Source organism: Cuculus canorus, chromosome 2 (assembly GCF_017976375.1).
Source record: "Cuculus canorus isolate bCucCan1 chromosome 2, bCucCan1.pri, whole genome shotgun sequence".
NCBI lineage: Eukaryota > Metazoa > Chordata > Aves > Cuculiformes > Cuculidae > Cuculus > Cuculus canorus.
This window is the reverse complement of record NC_071402.1, coordinates 68507141-68523227: the sequence shown is the minus strand read 5'-3', so window position 1 is coordinate 68523227 and position 16087 is coordinate 68507141. Positions and strand designations below refer to the sequence as shown.

At 38.0% G+C, this 16087-nt stretch overlaps 1 protein-coding gene across 14 annotated transcripts in view; it reads left to right on the top strand.

Moving 5' to 3' along the window:
- LOC104061156 (poly(rC)-binding protein 3) overlaps window positions 1-16087 on the top strand; it is a 508057-nt gene that overhangs the window by 425399 nt on the left and 66571 nt on the right. For all 14 annotated transcript variants that reach the window (XM_054057135.1, XM_054057137.1, XM_054057134.1 and 11 more), the window contains one exon: window positions 15020-15169. In XM_054057135.1, coding sequence (XP_053913110.1) covers window positions 15092-15169 — 78 coding nt within the window. In that variant the 5' untranslated portion in view covers window positions 15020-15091. The remainder of the gene's footprint in view (window positions 1-15019; window positions 15170-16087) is intronic.

Sequence of the window (16087 nt, the reverse complement as noted above, 5' to 3'; positions counted from 1 at the left end):
ATGCAGTCTTCCATAAGCTGCCAAGCGCATGGTGCAATCAAAGTGATGAAACAAAATGGAACAGGCTGCAGAAAAAGTAATTAAATTATAGTTCCATTGTAGAAGCACATTTTAAAATTACTGAGATTCAGAGACCATAATGCTGGTATTATAGTTGAAAGAATACTTGCCATGGGTCATGAGCATTTTTTTTAACAGTTATTAATCATGCTTGACTGGAAAGACATGTGTAACCTACAACAAGCGGTGGCTGTAGTTGTGCCAAAGGAAGCTTTTGTTCTCTGAAAAGAATTGTATCAAAGGCCAGTGTGTCTTATCATTACGTGTGCAATAGCAAAGTGCAGAATATGAAACGGGGCTTTTCAGATTTCAGTACAGAGTGCTGGAGGGGAAAAAAGAAAACAAGTATTGTGTCTTTTTGAATACTACATGACCTCATTTTTCTCTTACCAAGTTAACTTACTCATCAACTAATTAATAGTCAAAAAATCTCTAAAACATACCCTCTCTCCCTAACTTCAATAAAAATAATACTAGGGCTCTTATAAAAATGGAAAAGAGACAAAAGATATACAAAGTCTTGGAAACTGGAGATTCAGAAAAACTCAGTAGTCCATTGAAGACTGTGTCCTTTCCATTACAAAATGAATATGTAGAAGAGCAGATAGAAATTTTTCAAATATTTTTTCCAATTGTCAATATCTAAATGTTCTGTGCGAATGTATTGATTTTGTTATTAAAAAATTAAATTAAAGACTTTGATAAGTAGTGTCCATACTACCTTCACAAGATTCTAAAATTGTGCCATTTTGGTTTCCTATTTCAAATAGATATTTATTCTTTGGGAAATGTTATACTTCATAGCATATAAAATCAGGAAGTTGAAGTCTGTACAAAAATTTAGTAGTAGAAAAATAACTTCTTTAGATCAAGAAAAGATATTAAAACATGTACAAACACACAGTGCACAACCTAAATTGTTTCAAAATTTGATGTTTTGGTTCAATTTGGAATGAAAGCAAACTTTGCAAGGTGGTATTTCCTATAAAATAGGCACTTTGTGTCTAAATTCTGTTTGAGGCCTGATCCAGCATTGCTAGTGCCAGGTCTCAGCTGACTTCAGTGTATTTCTTATATAGCTTCTGGGAAGTTTTATGTGACTTTTCTACTTGGAAATGCTGGAGGCACAGCCACTTCTGGAGAATGTCATACAGTCTGAGGGATGACCTAAACAGGTTTATGGGACAGAAATTTAGCTTTAATAGCTTCTCTTTCTATGTAGTTAAGCTGCTCTTGCACTAGCCAACTGCAGTAGGATCAAAATTTCTCTCCTTTTTCCTATTTTCCTCCAACATTAGCAGCCTAGAATACTGCCTCATTTGTTACCAGCTAAGCTCCACATCTGTCTTAGTATAATTTTCTCTGTCAGTAGTTCTTTTCCACTCTCCTCTTAATAAATTGCAATTTCTTCTGCTTTTTCTTCTGTGGTTATGGAGCATCCAGATCCAAATATGAAAGAGGTTATTGTTATGTGCACATGGCTGTTTTCTCTTCTCCTGCTCCAAAGAAGTTTTCAACCTCTAATTTGCAGCCTTATGTCATCCCAAGCCTTTTGTATCATTGATGCCTTCAGGATTTGACTCAGTATGAAGAATTGGTTTTCCCTAGTTGTGTCATTTTATGTTTCTTTGCTGTTTCTTTTCAAGGTGTTATCTTCCTGCTCATATTTGAGCTCTTCTCCTTTATAGAGCTCACAGTCCTTCCAAATGATTATCAACTAAGGGTGCCATTAATGTGCTGCTAATGTCCTCTTCCAATTGGTGATGTAAATATTACCGAAACTTAAGCAATACTTTTCTTTCTCTTCTTTTTCTTTTTTTTTCTTTTTTTTTTTTTAATAGTATCTTATTCCTCAGTATTTCTCCAGAGGCTCTGCAATGAATCAAAAATTACTTTCTCTTGATCTTTACACTTTTTTCCTTCAGTTGAGCAAATGGACCACTTTGTGTTCCCAAGCCAGAGTAAGGTAAGGTAAGGGCAGCATCATAAAGGCTAACCTTCATGTTAGCCCAGGTCCTGTTTTGGTTTTGTAAAGAGTGTAGAACCAAATTCCACATCCAGTTATGTCCATGGAACTCCTTTAAAGGCAGTGGGGAGCTGTATATGAGCAACAAAGCTACTGGAGTGAATGGAATAAAATTCAAGCGGCTATCCTATGCCTGCCTAAAACACACTTTGAAGGGAGTTCCTCTCAAAGTGTGGGTTTTTTTAGTCATTGTGTTAGTTCATTTCCAGAACCCCTTCTTCCCACTTTTCTCTCTTGTGATGCTCACTGTGAGCAGAGTGCATGGTATGGCTGGCTGTGGGCTGCTGAGTGACCAGCACGCATCTCCTGACCCACCTACTGCCACACCTACCCGCAGTCCTTCACTGCTGGGATCAGACCAAAGCTTTTCCTGAAGTGGAACCATGACTTTGTGCCTCCAGTTAGGCTGTGACTCCATGAAACTTGTGGGGAATGGAAACACTGAACATCCCTGTATCTCTTTGAAATTTTGAAACTGGTCATGGAACTTATAGATACATATATGTATGTAGGTGGGTGTGTATGCGTGTATTTGTAAGGAAAAGGACTGAAGCATAAAATAAAAGTACAGATACTTCATGAAGCACAGTTTCAGTTCAGTGGCTTTGTGAACCAAATGAGCTGTTTATGCAAAATTGAGCACTTTTTAAAGGCTGCACAGAAGTAGCAAATGGATATCTTTGGCACTGCTTTTTTTCCCAGTGCTAAAGAAAGATATAGTGATTCACTTTACAGCTAGGATTTTAAAGTCATAAATAAACTATTTGATTTTTCTTCACTTTTGAATTCTCCATCAATTAGACTTGCTTTTGTGTTTTAAAGATTCTCCTGGTTTAAATCAGTGACAAAATATTGATTTAGGTGTCTTAAATCTTAGTATGTGTTTGGTTCTCTACTCTGAGTATTGACTGTCCATAAGAGTAATTTATTGTGGACTGTTTGTTGTTTCTGTCGTTGGTTTTGATTTGGGTTTTGTTGTTGTTGTTGTGATTTGGTTTTTGCTTTGCTTGGGTTTTTTTTTGTTTTAATATAGTTCCAAATGAAGCTCTGGGAACTTACTGGATTTTATACCCACTGCATAGCCACACTGAAATTCTTATAATGCTGTAAATTTGACTAACAACCAGTGATCAAGAGCTTAACTATTCATCTTGTGAGCGTGACTTTAGATGATAACAATTCCAGCAACCTGGCAGGACATTGCAACACTGCTTTTTGTTTTCCCTTTTATCTCCATGAATGATGGAAGTCTTTACAGGGCTCAGTCATAGTTGCAGCTGTTACAGCTGTGATCCTGTTGAACCAGTTTCTCAGACAATTCCTAATCCATCCTTGCCTCAAGCAAGCACGATTATGGTGTCTCAAAAGGAAGCCTGTGACTCAACATTCCAGACTCTGGTACCAATCCCTTGTGACAGAAGGATGGAAGTTCATCCTCTTCCCTCTCTTAGATGCTATATGAATTCTTTTTTTTTTTAAATGAGTATTTATTTTAATCATCTAGGGAGTTTGAATGCATTTTCAAATCACAGCCTTGCAAATAACCAAATTAAGGTGATTACAAAAATGATACTTTTGCTAGTTGGTGTCAGAGATTCAATTATATCAATATATAATATTTTTCTCTTTAATAAGGTGAAATGTGGTATTATATTTGGCCTCTTTTCCCTAACAAGCAACCATATTTTATGCTGGATTGAGTGAATCAACTGACTTACATTTATCAAACCAGATATGTCTACAAAATATTTACTTTACAGATAGGTTAGACGAATCATAGAATCACTAGGTTGGAAGACACCTGTGAGATCATCAAGCCCAACCATACCTGTCTACTGCTAAATCATTTCCCTAAGCACTTCATCTTCCTGTCTTTTAAACACCTCCAGGCATGGTGATGCAATCACCTCCTTGGGCAGCCTCTGCCAGTGCCTGACAACCCTTTCAGTGAAGAATTTTTTTTTAATGTCCAGTTTGAACCTCCCCTGGCGCAGCTTGAGGCCATTCCCCCTTGTCCTGTCCCCTGTCACTTGGGAGAAGAGCCCAGCTCCCTCCTCTCCACAACCTCCTTTCAGGTAGTTGTAGAGAGCAATAAGGTCTCCCCTCAGCCTCCTCTTCTCCAGGCTAAACAACCCCAGCTCCCTGGGGTCATTGATAAAGACATTGAACAGGGCTGGACCCAGTACCGAGCCCTGGGGAACCCCACTTGTGACCGGCTTCCAGCTGGAGTTAACTCCATTTACCACCACTCCTTGGGCCCAACCACCCAGCCAATTTTTTACCCCGTAGAGGCTACACCTGTCCAGGCAAGTGGAAGCCAGTTTCCCAAGTAGAATACTATGAGAAATGGTGTCAAACACTTTATTGTAAAGTCCAGGTACACTACATCCACAGCCTTTCCCTCATCCAGTAGTTGAGTCACTTTGTCATAGAAGGCAATCAGGTTAGTTTGGCAGGACCTGCCTTTCATATACCCGTGTTGACTGACCATATCACCTGGTTGTCTTGTGTGTGCTGTGTGATAGCACTCAAGATGACGTGCTCCACGACCTTCCCTGGCACCAAGGTCAGACTGACAGGCCTGTAGTTCTCCAGATCCTCCCTCTGGCCCTTCTTGTAAATGGGTATAACATCTGCCAGCCTCCAGTCTAAGGCAGATGTCATAGCAGCATTGATGGGATTATAAAAATACAAATTCTATTTAAATATCTGTTTATTCTGTACCCAGTGGGAGCATACTCAATGCATTAATGTTTCCCATTAAAGAAGCTCCCATATTTCTTGGATTATTCTGCTGATTTGGGGTATTTTTTTCGTTTGATCAATAAGAAGCTCTCTATACTCTTGTATGTACTAGCAAAAAAAATTATAATTCTTCTTTATGTCTGTGAGACTGTTTTTACTAAAGATAAAAATGTCATTTAAAAAGTCATGCTATCATTAATATTTGCTTATTAGATTATGCCCCAGCAATCTTTTAACATTTGTCCCCACGTACATTGCTTACTTTCTAACATTTTACCATATTCTTTGCATATATTAAAATATATCTTTTTATATATGTGCATAAATTTTGCTCACTTAAAATATCTTGGAAATAGGTCATGTGAACAGTTCTTCTGTTCTCTCAGAGATTTTAAAAAATGCAAGAAACAACAATCTATGTAGGCTTTACTCTTTTGTTTGGTGCAAGTGCATTAATTTTTAAATCAGCAAGTAATGTTTATATGCTCCAGAATGTTTTTAATTGTATTTTGTGCTTTGGATTAAATTAAGGTGAAATTGCAATTGTAACATTTTTTCAAAATAAAAATATTTAATTAATGAAATGTCATAGTCATGTACTTGACTTTAGGGAGCAGAGATAATTTAAGAAATATAACACACGTTCATAATGTTCAGATCATCAGAATCTGGAGTATTTCAGGAACAGGTGTGGACTGAAAATCTTTTCTTATGTGGTAGGCGATTCTTCTAAGTATCTGTGCTGGAGAGGCCACTCTGCTATTGTTGATGGTGTCTGTTCATTTTTTTCCCTGCCTTCACTGTGGCTTATCTGTACATTTTTTTATTGAATTTATTATCATGGACCATTTGGAATGATGAATGAAAGTTAGTTGGAGTATCTGTTTCTTAGCTGAAATTAAGAAAGTCAAGAAAAGCTTTTATTTAAAACTTGAGCAACATAAAAACTAACAAAGATTTGAGAAACACGATGCTTAACTTGACAGTTTTGGAGCCACAGGATAAAGTGGTAGGTAAAGCTGGTTTTGTGCTCAAAGCTATGATTAGAAATTATTCTTTATTAACTATCTAGTCTACCATACGTGTATATTGTCTTCCCTGATCTTACATACTACAAGGTCTATGATCTTACAAACTACAAGGTCTATGATAAAGCTTACATTTAATTGCATTGCATGTCATTAGAAAAGGAAAGAAAGCACCTTCTGATCCATCCTGAACTCCTTGAATCCTCCTGGAGAATATATGTACAGAATAATTTACAGTGGGCTGCCACAAATTGCATGTTTGTGGAGGGGTTTATGTTTCATTAGTCTAATGTAGCAGCTTCCGTCTACGAGAGATTTTAGCTGCCTGGCTTTTTCACATACGTGGAAGAGCTAGTTGGATAGTGGATCTGTACGAAATATTGACATGCGCACTCTGGTGCTTAGTTTAGTGGCAAACTGGAAAGATGCTCTCTGCATTCCTCTGCATTCCTGCCAAGATTTTTTTTCTGCAATAATTACAGAAGGGGGAAAAAAAAAAAAAAAGAAAAAAAAATTGAAAGATATCTTTGACAAAAGAATCACTGTTTTTTCCATAACCTGAAAATTACTTACTACCCACAGAATCCCAGATCTGTTTGGCTTTTGCTGAAGACCATTGTATAGCTTTTTTTAGATGTCCTGAGACTTGATTTCCAGGCATTTGGTAGCATTTATTGCCTTTAGACATGAGTTATTTCCTGAAGGGATAACTTTCTATATTTTTGCTGTGTAGCTGTATATTTAATAAGCACACAGCTTAATATTTTGATACTAATTTGTATTAGATAAGTAATTCATCACTGAATGTTAGAAATATGTAATTGATACTAGAAATAATTTTGTGAACAAAGAGATGATAGTCTTTATCGTGCTTCTATGAGTTTTCCTCCTGTAATAAATTCACAATGCCATATTGTTTACTAAGCAGACTTTACAGAAGATGTTAGAAGAGTCAATGAATATGCTGCTGTTCATTTCCTTTAATAAATCAACAGGGAAACAAGTAGTGCCATTGGCTGAAGCATGAGTGTTTTGACTAGCATGAGGAAAAGTGGGACACCTAAAGAATGGGGCTTATATACAACAAATTGAGCATCTAAACACCCATCAGTTGAGAAAGAAAAAATAAGTTGTGGCAATGACAGAGACACAGACCTCGCAGTTTTCTCTAAGAATATTCTTGTAATCAGCACGGCATATAGAGGTCAAATTGATAAAGTAAACTCTGGCTGCTCTCTTTCAGGCAGATTTTTTATGCAGCTCTTTGGCTCCCAAACTAAGAAGACAAACAGGATATTTTGTTTTGTCTATTCCACACTCTCATGAGTGTTTTCAGTCACATCTTCAGTCCACTTATTCCACTTATCCGGTTTTATCCAGCCTGGCCTTCTCACATACTCAAGATTCGTTATCCTGTGTGTCCAGTTCAGCACACCTGTTTTTTTTAATAATGTTTATTCTAATATGCTTGGCACTAGCTTCATGCTTTATCTTACTCCCAAAATTAATCTTCCATACACTTGGCGTCACTGCCGCAGTAAGTCTAATCTTTTGCCATTCTCTTCAAAGATTATTTCTTCTAAATATGACATCTCGTCATCTTCAGCAAGATAGACCTAACTATATTAGTCATATAGAGTAAGAATATTTCTAGTTTTAGGGAGAATACAAAGACAGCTTCTTCTATAGAAAGGATAGAAAAAGCTAGTACCACTTTATGCGTAGTTCCTACAGTTACATTCAAGAGGCAGCAATCTTGGAGTCTTGCCACTTTTTATATTTACTATTGCCTTTAAAAGTTGTTCTGTTATTTTTTCAATCTGTTCTTCCTTGTCAGTTTCACATCTTTGATAAATCTGCTGCTTCCAGATATCTGTAGTAACTGTGGAGCTTAGCATATCAGAGATATAGAGATTTTTACTGAAATTAGCAAAAGTAGCACGTGGCTTGCTAAGGTATGTAACTGTCTTTTGCCAGTAGCTGTTAAATTGTGGAATAATGTGCTGCACTTTAATCCCCTTTGACTTTTGAAATAATATTTTACCACTTTTTTGTAAAAAGATGGTTTGTGTACCTGTTTGTATATTCAACTGCTGCTTTTTCAGTTGCCCATTTTTACTTTCATATTAGTTTTAGATCTCTCTGATGATGGGCTTTATGAATTTCCTGAAGCCTTGTTCTCTCTAGTGTTTAAATTTCGTTCTTGTGATATTCCTTTATCTTATTTTATCTTTTTAGTGAAAATGCATTTTACCAACTGACACACATGCTTGCTTTGTTCTGCTAACAAAAAGAATTAATCTTTTCATGCCTGGATTTTTGGATACATCCCAGCTATAAACTTAGTTAAAATGGGCCATGATATGATGATTTAATGGAGTCAGGATCTGCAGATCTTGTTCGCTTCACTAAAGAGTTAGAGATTATCATTGAATCTATTTTGGGATATAAATGATAAGGATGTGAATAAAATGTATAATCTCATTCCTTTGTGTACAGTTCTCTCTAGTAATTTGGGAGATGGAACTGGTAAAGTAGAAAGGTTAATACTCCACCTGCTTCCTTTTCTATTGTTTTTTAATCAGATTCTCCTGGTGAGGCTTCTGTATAAAACTGGAGTGCTTCAAAGCACGATTTCTCCCTTTCTAAATAGTTATTAGTGGGAGATAAATCCTTGGAAGAGTTATCATTGTTATTGCTGTTATGTTATTGTGGGTATCCTGTGAGCCTTTTGTTCTCAGTAACCTCACAATAATATGGTTTAGTAGCAGTAGACATCTTCTTCCTTCAGTTGACACAGAAACTGAAGAAGTGTATGTTTAGCAAATGTCCAGACTACTTCTTTTGCTTCAGCTGAGACCATAAATAGCTGATGATCATTATCAGTTTTCACTATTCCTGAAAATAACTTCCTAATTAATTAATGATCCTAATTAATACAATGAGCCGGTTTTGCTTTTGATTCCTTTTGAGTTGGGGGGAGAAGGACTTTAATTACACTGCTTAGTCTTTTGATATCCAGATATTTTACTTTCAAGTCAAAAGTCGTAGAGATTAACCAGAGTATCAAAGAACTTGAAAGCGAAGTAGATATTTTTTCATTTGATAACATGAACCTTTCTGTGGCAGACAGCTTATTCTTAATTTTAAACCTTTCATATGTGGCTGAATATGTTAATTTCTATTGGTAATGTCATCAATCCTTGTCCTGTAATAATTTTATTAAGTTCCTTTCAGTCTCTTCCTCCTTTCCGATATTCCATCCAGTTTAAATGAAAGACCAAAATCATGTAAGTAGCATAAATCTGTCCCTGAAGAACTGTTCTCTGCTGAAAGCACAGGTCCTTTCTTCTCATCATGATACCTGGCAATGTGTTTCTTTCAGTTCCCTGTGGGTCTCCCTCCACCTGGAGACTTCTGATCAAGAGGACTTAGCTACAGCCTTTTGATAGCTTCCCATGTTTCAGTTTTCTCTATTCTTCTTTGTTCAGTCTTACTACCTTTATTCTTTTTTTTTCTTTGTAATAACACTATTTTTAAGAGTTCTTGCTAAATAAACCAAACTCTGAAGCAGTTCTTCATAGCTCATGATAATTCTCCTTATTTACGTCTAGGTTACTCTGCTCATGTCTTCATCTCCTTGTTCAGCCCCTGTCTTTCCCTGCCTCCATCCCTATGATCATCTGTTTAGCTACCATTCCTTTAGGATGTTTCTATGTATTATGCAAATGACTGATTTACTGTGTGAGAAACTGGATGTTCTTATTTTTCCCTTACAGAAATTTTCTTTTTCTAAGTCTAGCGATACATGAGAACTTTATGACTGAGTTTAGGTGTCCTCATTTAAAATAGACAGGGCTTCTGTTGAATATCCCTGTAATTTCCACCATTCTTTCTCCTTGGTTATATTTTTTTTTCTTCCAGTGGAACGACTGGAATTTGTTCTTATGAGTTTTATCGGTAGTTTCTTCCTTGCATTCTTCATAATTACATCTTTCTGTTAATAGTGATAAAGCACCATAATTAGGTTCAAGAGTTCCTTTCAAGGCTCAAGCCAGAACGCTGTGCTGGATGCTCTGAGCAGTTTCATCTTTCCTGACACACTCAGATTTAACAACTATATGATCAAGATTTCACATACCATAGCAGGCTTCCTCCTTGAATGTTTTCAGGCACTTATTACTTCCACATTGAATCTTTTCACATTATTCTCTGTATCAGCCACCTGAAGCTTCGTCTCTCTCCCTGCCTTTCTCATTCTCTCCTCTCTGCATCTCTTTCCTTTACAGCAGACTTCTATGACTGTGCAGCTCTGTCCCATTCTACCCTGTGCACGATCTTTCTTCCTCCTCTCTCTCATTCCTCTGATCTTCCAGATGAGTAGCTTTCTTGGCAGATTCACAGATGTCAAATAATTTATTGTGGCTTTAAACTCAGAGATCTGTTGACTGATGTCTGCCTTGGTACTATGGTGATTTTATTCATCTTTGGCAACCTGGCTTGCAGTGGAGTCAAAACCTTTCTTCTCCTGCGTGCTTGAAGTGGTCACCTTAGAGATTTAAAATCTACATATATATATTTAATTTTTTTCAACACTGTGCAGCCATATTCTCTGCAATGGTCTGCTTATTTTCTTGGGAGAGGATTAGGCTTGAGGGGTAGAAAGAAATGGGGTCATGAAGTTGACTTTTCATGTCTCAGGCTTCAGGCAGCCATCTCACACTACCCCCTCAGCCACGTAGATTCCTAACCCCAGTGTGCCGGCGGTGGGGGGGAGTTGTGTCACTGCCCTTTGGCTGAATAGCTAATCCTGTAGCTTTTATTAATTCAGTGAAATACTTGAGGAGCTATGTTGTTCTTTGTAGTAGTCTGATGAACACATGGCTTAGCTGCTTGTTGTTTTAGTCACTTAACCTATCAACAATTATTGAAAAGCCATGCTAGAAATTTGATGTTTCTTTTGTAATGAATAGTGAGCATATAGGACACGTAATTTTATATGAACTTGAGATAGCTGATATGGAAAATGTGTAGAAACACACACTTACAGATAAAAGGCATTTGCAAGACATTACATGTGCATTTTATTGGAGTTTTCAAAAGGCTTTTTTTTAATGCATTTGGGTGCCTCTTACTACCTAAAGCAATATTTTCACTTATTACATGATAAACAGCAGTGGAAATGTCCTCAAAAGTTCACACTTATCCCCACAGAAGGCAAAGATCTGCTGTTTGGTGGGAACTATCAGATGTGATCTACTTTCCATTGTTCCCTGGGCATGATTTTTTTTGCTAGTTACCTGGAGCTGCAGAGCACAGGATGTTGGATTTTGTGCATTCTGGCTGTGATGGGTTGACCCTGGCTGCATGCCAGGTGCCCACTAAAGCTACTTTATCACTCTCTTTCTCAGTCGGACAGAGGAGAGAAAATATAATTAAAGGGTCAGAGATTGTGATAAAGACAGGGAGAAATCACTCACCAATTACCGTCACAGGCAAAACATGCTCAACCTGAGGAAATTAGTTTAATTCATTGTCAATCAAATCGGAAGAGTATAATGAGAAATAGAACCTAACTTTTAAACACCTTCCTCTAATCCCTCCCCTCTTCCCAAGCTCAACTTTACTCCCAAATTCTCTACTTCCTTCCACCGAGTAGTGCAGGGGAATGAGGACTGGGGGTTGCAGTCAGTTCATCACACATTGTTTCTGCTGCTCCTTGCCTCCTCGGGGGGAGGACTCCCCACACTCTTACCCTGCTCCAGCATGGGGGTCCCCCCTCCGCTACCAAAAATCTTGCACACAAACCAAATATATTGCCACGAGTTCATACGGAGAAGGTTGTCCATCCACCCTCCTGTCACTGGCAGCTTTCCGCTGCAGGCAGAGTGAAATGCACAAACCCTCAATCTTAACATTTAGCCATGCCACTGACTGTAGCTGCCTGCATGATAGTCTCTACTCACCTGTGTAGTCCCCTGACTTTCCTCTGACATCAGGAAAAGTGTGACACATTGATTTTTTTTGTAGTCTGAGACTCAACTCTCACAACCCCCAGAGTAGCCATGAGACCTCATCACACAGACCTTAACAAAGGCAAGCCTTACATATTTAGCCTTTTCTTTGCTCACGCAGAGTGGCATGCGTGAGCAAAAGAGACAGTAAATTGTCCAAAATGCTGATTTTGCAAAGGGGAAGGAAATTATTTTACTGATTAAATATTCATTATGTGCTCGTAGGTTATATTATAGCAGTAAGTTTATAAAACCATGGATGTATTGCAGGCTGGTAGAAGGCTTTGTAGAAGAGACTGTTTGCTTCTTTGTTCCATGATCTAACATCTCCGCGCAGACAGAGGTCTAGACCAGCATGTGTTTGTGACAATGCCTGCAGAAAAATTTGCTTTAATTAATTAAAAGTACAGCAATGCATTTTATTTTAATCTGTCTTTAAAAGTGAAATACTCAGATAATTAACAGTCCTGTAGGTTTACTTTATCAGGCTGTAAGTATTTTACCAGAATACTTGGACTCTCAGGACAACTGAGGTATTGTAAATGACTTGGCATGCTAAACACTCTTCTCTCTTCATTGTATACGTATAGGTTTCATGTATTTTTCTATATCATGTGAGGTCACCTTTTTTAATTCATTCCCTCTGTATCTCACACAGCTGCCTAACTCCTCACAGGCACACATGCTCTCAGCCCTCCCCCAGACATCTGTTCTGCTTCTCAACACCAGGTGACAGAGTTTGAGCTTGTTGAGACTCAAAGACAAAATCCTGCAAAAAATAAGATGGCAGTGATATTTTGAACAATATTTGCAGTGGAATTTTATTTTTGCCTCTGTTTTTAAAAAGAATCCAAAAGGCATTAGCTAAAAATACAGTTTTGGGGTTTTTTTTCAGGTTTTATCTGGAAAAGGTGAGGCTTGGATAGGGGTTGGTTTGTTGTCTGGGAAAAGGCTTTCCTCCAAAGTTTTTTCCCAATATGACCATACTGCTATAGCATCACAGCAGTAAAAGTCTATGGCAACTATAAGCCTGTATAATCTGCCAGTGGAGCAAGCAGACAGGAGCTGCTCTATGGTAGTGACTAATGAATTTGCTTTTAGGAAGGAGGAATTTAAGTTGTTCTTTCTCCCTCTTTGCTTTCATTTCTCCTCCTCTTATTCACAAAAGCACTCTGTGATCCTAAGTACTCCTGCAGAGACCTGAGTAAAAGTTCTGCATTCTCCAGTGTATTTCCCAGGAGCAAAGACATCAGGAGTGGCTTGGCCACTAGCAGGCTCAGGAAGTGAGAAGAGTCAGCCATAAGATGAGTGACTTTCTCAGATGGTCTTCAGATAATACACAGAGGGCAAAATGTCTAACAAGGTGAAATGACCGTCAGCAGATTTAAGACAGATAAAGTGGAGCGCTTTTTCCCACACTAATAATTAATATTTGGGTCCCTTACCAGGCTGGAAAGAAAATAAAGGGTCATCTGGTCCAACCTTTCTTGGCAAAAGCACAGTCTATATAACATGGCCCAGCACCCATTCCAGCTGAATCTTGGAAGTGTCCAATTTTGGGGAATCCACCAATGATTTCTTATTGTGAAAAAATGTTCCTTTTGTGTCCAATCAGAATCACCGCAGGAGTAACAAAGGCTCATTATCCCTTTTTTTTTGTCATTCTGTGTGAGACCAGAACTTTTGGAGTCCAGATGTATAGATTCAAGAAGAGATTACACCAATTCATGGAGGAAAATAGTCCAACAATTGCTATTGAAAATGCTGATCTGTATGCAGTGTCCCAGAAGACACTGGGAAGCAGCTCAGCAAGTCTGTCAGGGATACTCCATACATGTTTCTTGTGCTCTTTCTTTAAGCTTTGCATTTGAGTTCTCTCACATATGCTTAGCTAAGATGGGCTTTACTTTGACCTAGTATTTCAGTGTTTAGTGTCTCTTGAGATGGTGCTTAATCAGTTGATGACACAGTCTGCACAATACTACCTCCTGCGTTTTTAGGAGAATGATCTCATAGGTCCCTGCAGTAGTTTGGTCCCATGCCTGAGCAGCCTCCCACTCTGGTGAGATACCGTTGTGTGCTCTGAGCCATAAAATGGTTTTCTGTAGGGATGCTCATTAGCCAGGGCCCAAGCTAGCCAAATTTTTTGGAAGTTCCAAGATGCGAAGCTAATAGGGTTGTCATTAGTAAGAGGTGGTTACTGAGCGGCATGATGTCTGTTGAAGGGTTTTATGCTCTGTAACATAGGCCTGAAAAGGTTGAAACCAAATACGGAGTCTATAAGCTTTTTGTACTGTGCAGTTTGCCTGCCCTTAGTAATATTTCTTCCTGCCCCCATTTTTGTTTATACTGATAAATATCCTTGCATTAATAAACTCATAATGCATCTTGTTTATCCCTTCAAATCCAGCCCTTGCAGCTTTCATTAGCATTTGGGGGTATTTATGGCTTTGTAAATGACTGGAAATCTGCAATTTGTCATTATGAATTAAGAAAAATCTTCCTTCCACTTAGGGCTAGAACTCAGCTTTGGCCTTCGAGGTACTGAGCTACCTCTGGGCCTGGTAAACAAAAACAAAGTCAGACAGTACCCAGATTTACAGCAGCAAGTGGCTTTTAGTTACTCAGTTATCTTTGATAATGTGTCATCTGCTGTTGCTGGTAGGGATTGGTGTTTAGGCTCAGAATTAATTTGTCTTTTGCTGGAGAGAATACAAAGATATCTCTTCTGCAAGAGTGAAGAAAAGAGAAAGACATAGTGACAGAGATATGAAAACAGCACCAGGCTTATGTAAAAATGCATATGTGTATATGTTGCATATATTATACATACTGCAAAGGTTAATAGAAGGAAAGTGCTGTTCAGAAGGAAACGTATTTCACTCTGTTGTGCTCTCTACTTCAGTTTTGAAATACAGGAAGTTACGAGAATGTTTAAGATTTCAAAAGGGAGTTTATCTTGTAATTGGTGAAGGGATAAAGAGTTGGTTGGTGAGCGATACTGATCAAAGGAACCTTTTCAGCACTAAACTGTAGTCCAGGAAATCAAAGGGAGGAATGTTAATTGGTTTGTACAACATGATATTTTCAGTTCAGAGTAGCTTCAACCACTCAATGGTACTTTTTCTCTTTCTCCGTCTTCACAGGTTGATTAAGTGAATAGAAAAAATAAAAAGAAAAACGAAGCTCCTTTCAAGTATTGAAGATACAAGGCCAGGATGAACACGAGGGACGCAAAAGTGTCTGAAGGAGGTCTCAACATCACACTGACCATACGCCTTCTCATGCATGGCAAGGTGAAACTTTTACTGTTGCCACAGCAGTTGCCTGTTTATTGAGCAAGTGTGTGAGCATCAGAGCCTGACAGTGTCATTGGCAGAGGGTCTGCTCCCCCCTCTCCAGCTTGAGTCAAAAGCAGCATTGCCATGACCGTAAAATCACCCTCTGTCTTTCAAGGCATCAGATTTAAGTTTGCACTGCAGCCTGAGTTCGTTGGAACAAACCAACTGCTTTTGAGCAGATCCAGCAGCAGAAAATAGAGTTGTTCCGTTGATAGTTAGCCAAATTAGGCGGGCGCTGAACAAGGCTGACCTGCATACTGCTTGCCTGTCTCGTTATTTGCTGGATTTTGCAGAGTATTTTTAAGATACCAGAACATTGACGAGGGTGAAGTAATTGCCATAGAACTACTATCTTGTTTCTGTTGAATGCAAATGCGATAGTTCTTCATTATTCTGATGTAGCATCTTATTAAAGTGAACCCCTTATATACCAAGCATTCATTCAGGTCCCCTGTGGGTTTGTTTTGGAAGGTTGACTGTTATTTTGTTTCTGTCCAGCACAGCACTAAAGCATACAGATAAGTGTGAAATCTGTGCCATAGACAAAGTGCCTATTCAGTATTGTTAGTCTTAACAGTCTAATAGCCGTTTATTTCACGTTGTGAGATCACAAAATGGGCCGTTAATTAAAAAAAAAACACATTTCATAGCTTTGTTTGTGTTGTTTACATCAGGCAACACAAGACATTTTTAGGCTTAATGAATGAATGTTACATAAAGGAGATGAGTTTCGCTCTTCTGTAATAAAGGACAGTGATAGTACATATATAGATATAAAATTCTGGAGATGAAATTTGTATGTAGAAATTTAAAAGTATTTTTACTCCTGAAATCTAATGTAATAACTAAAAATATATTTACATTTTAAAACAG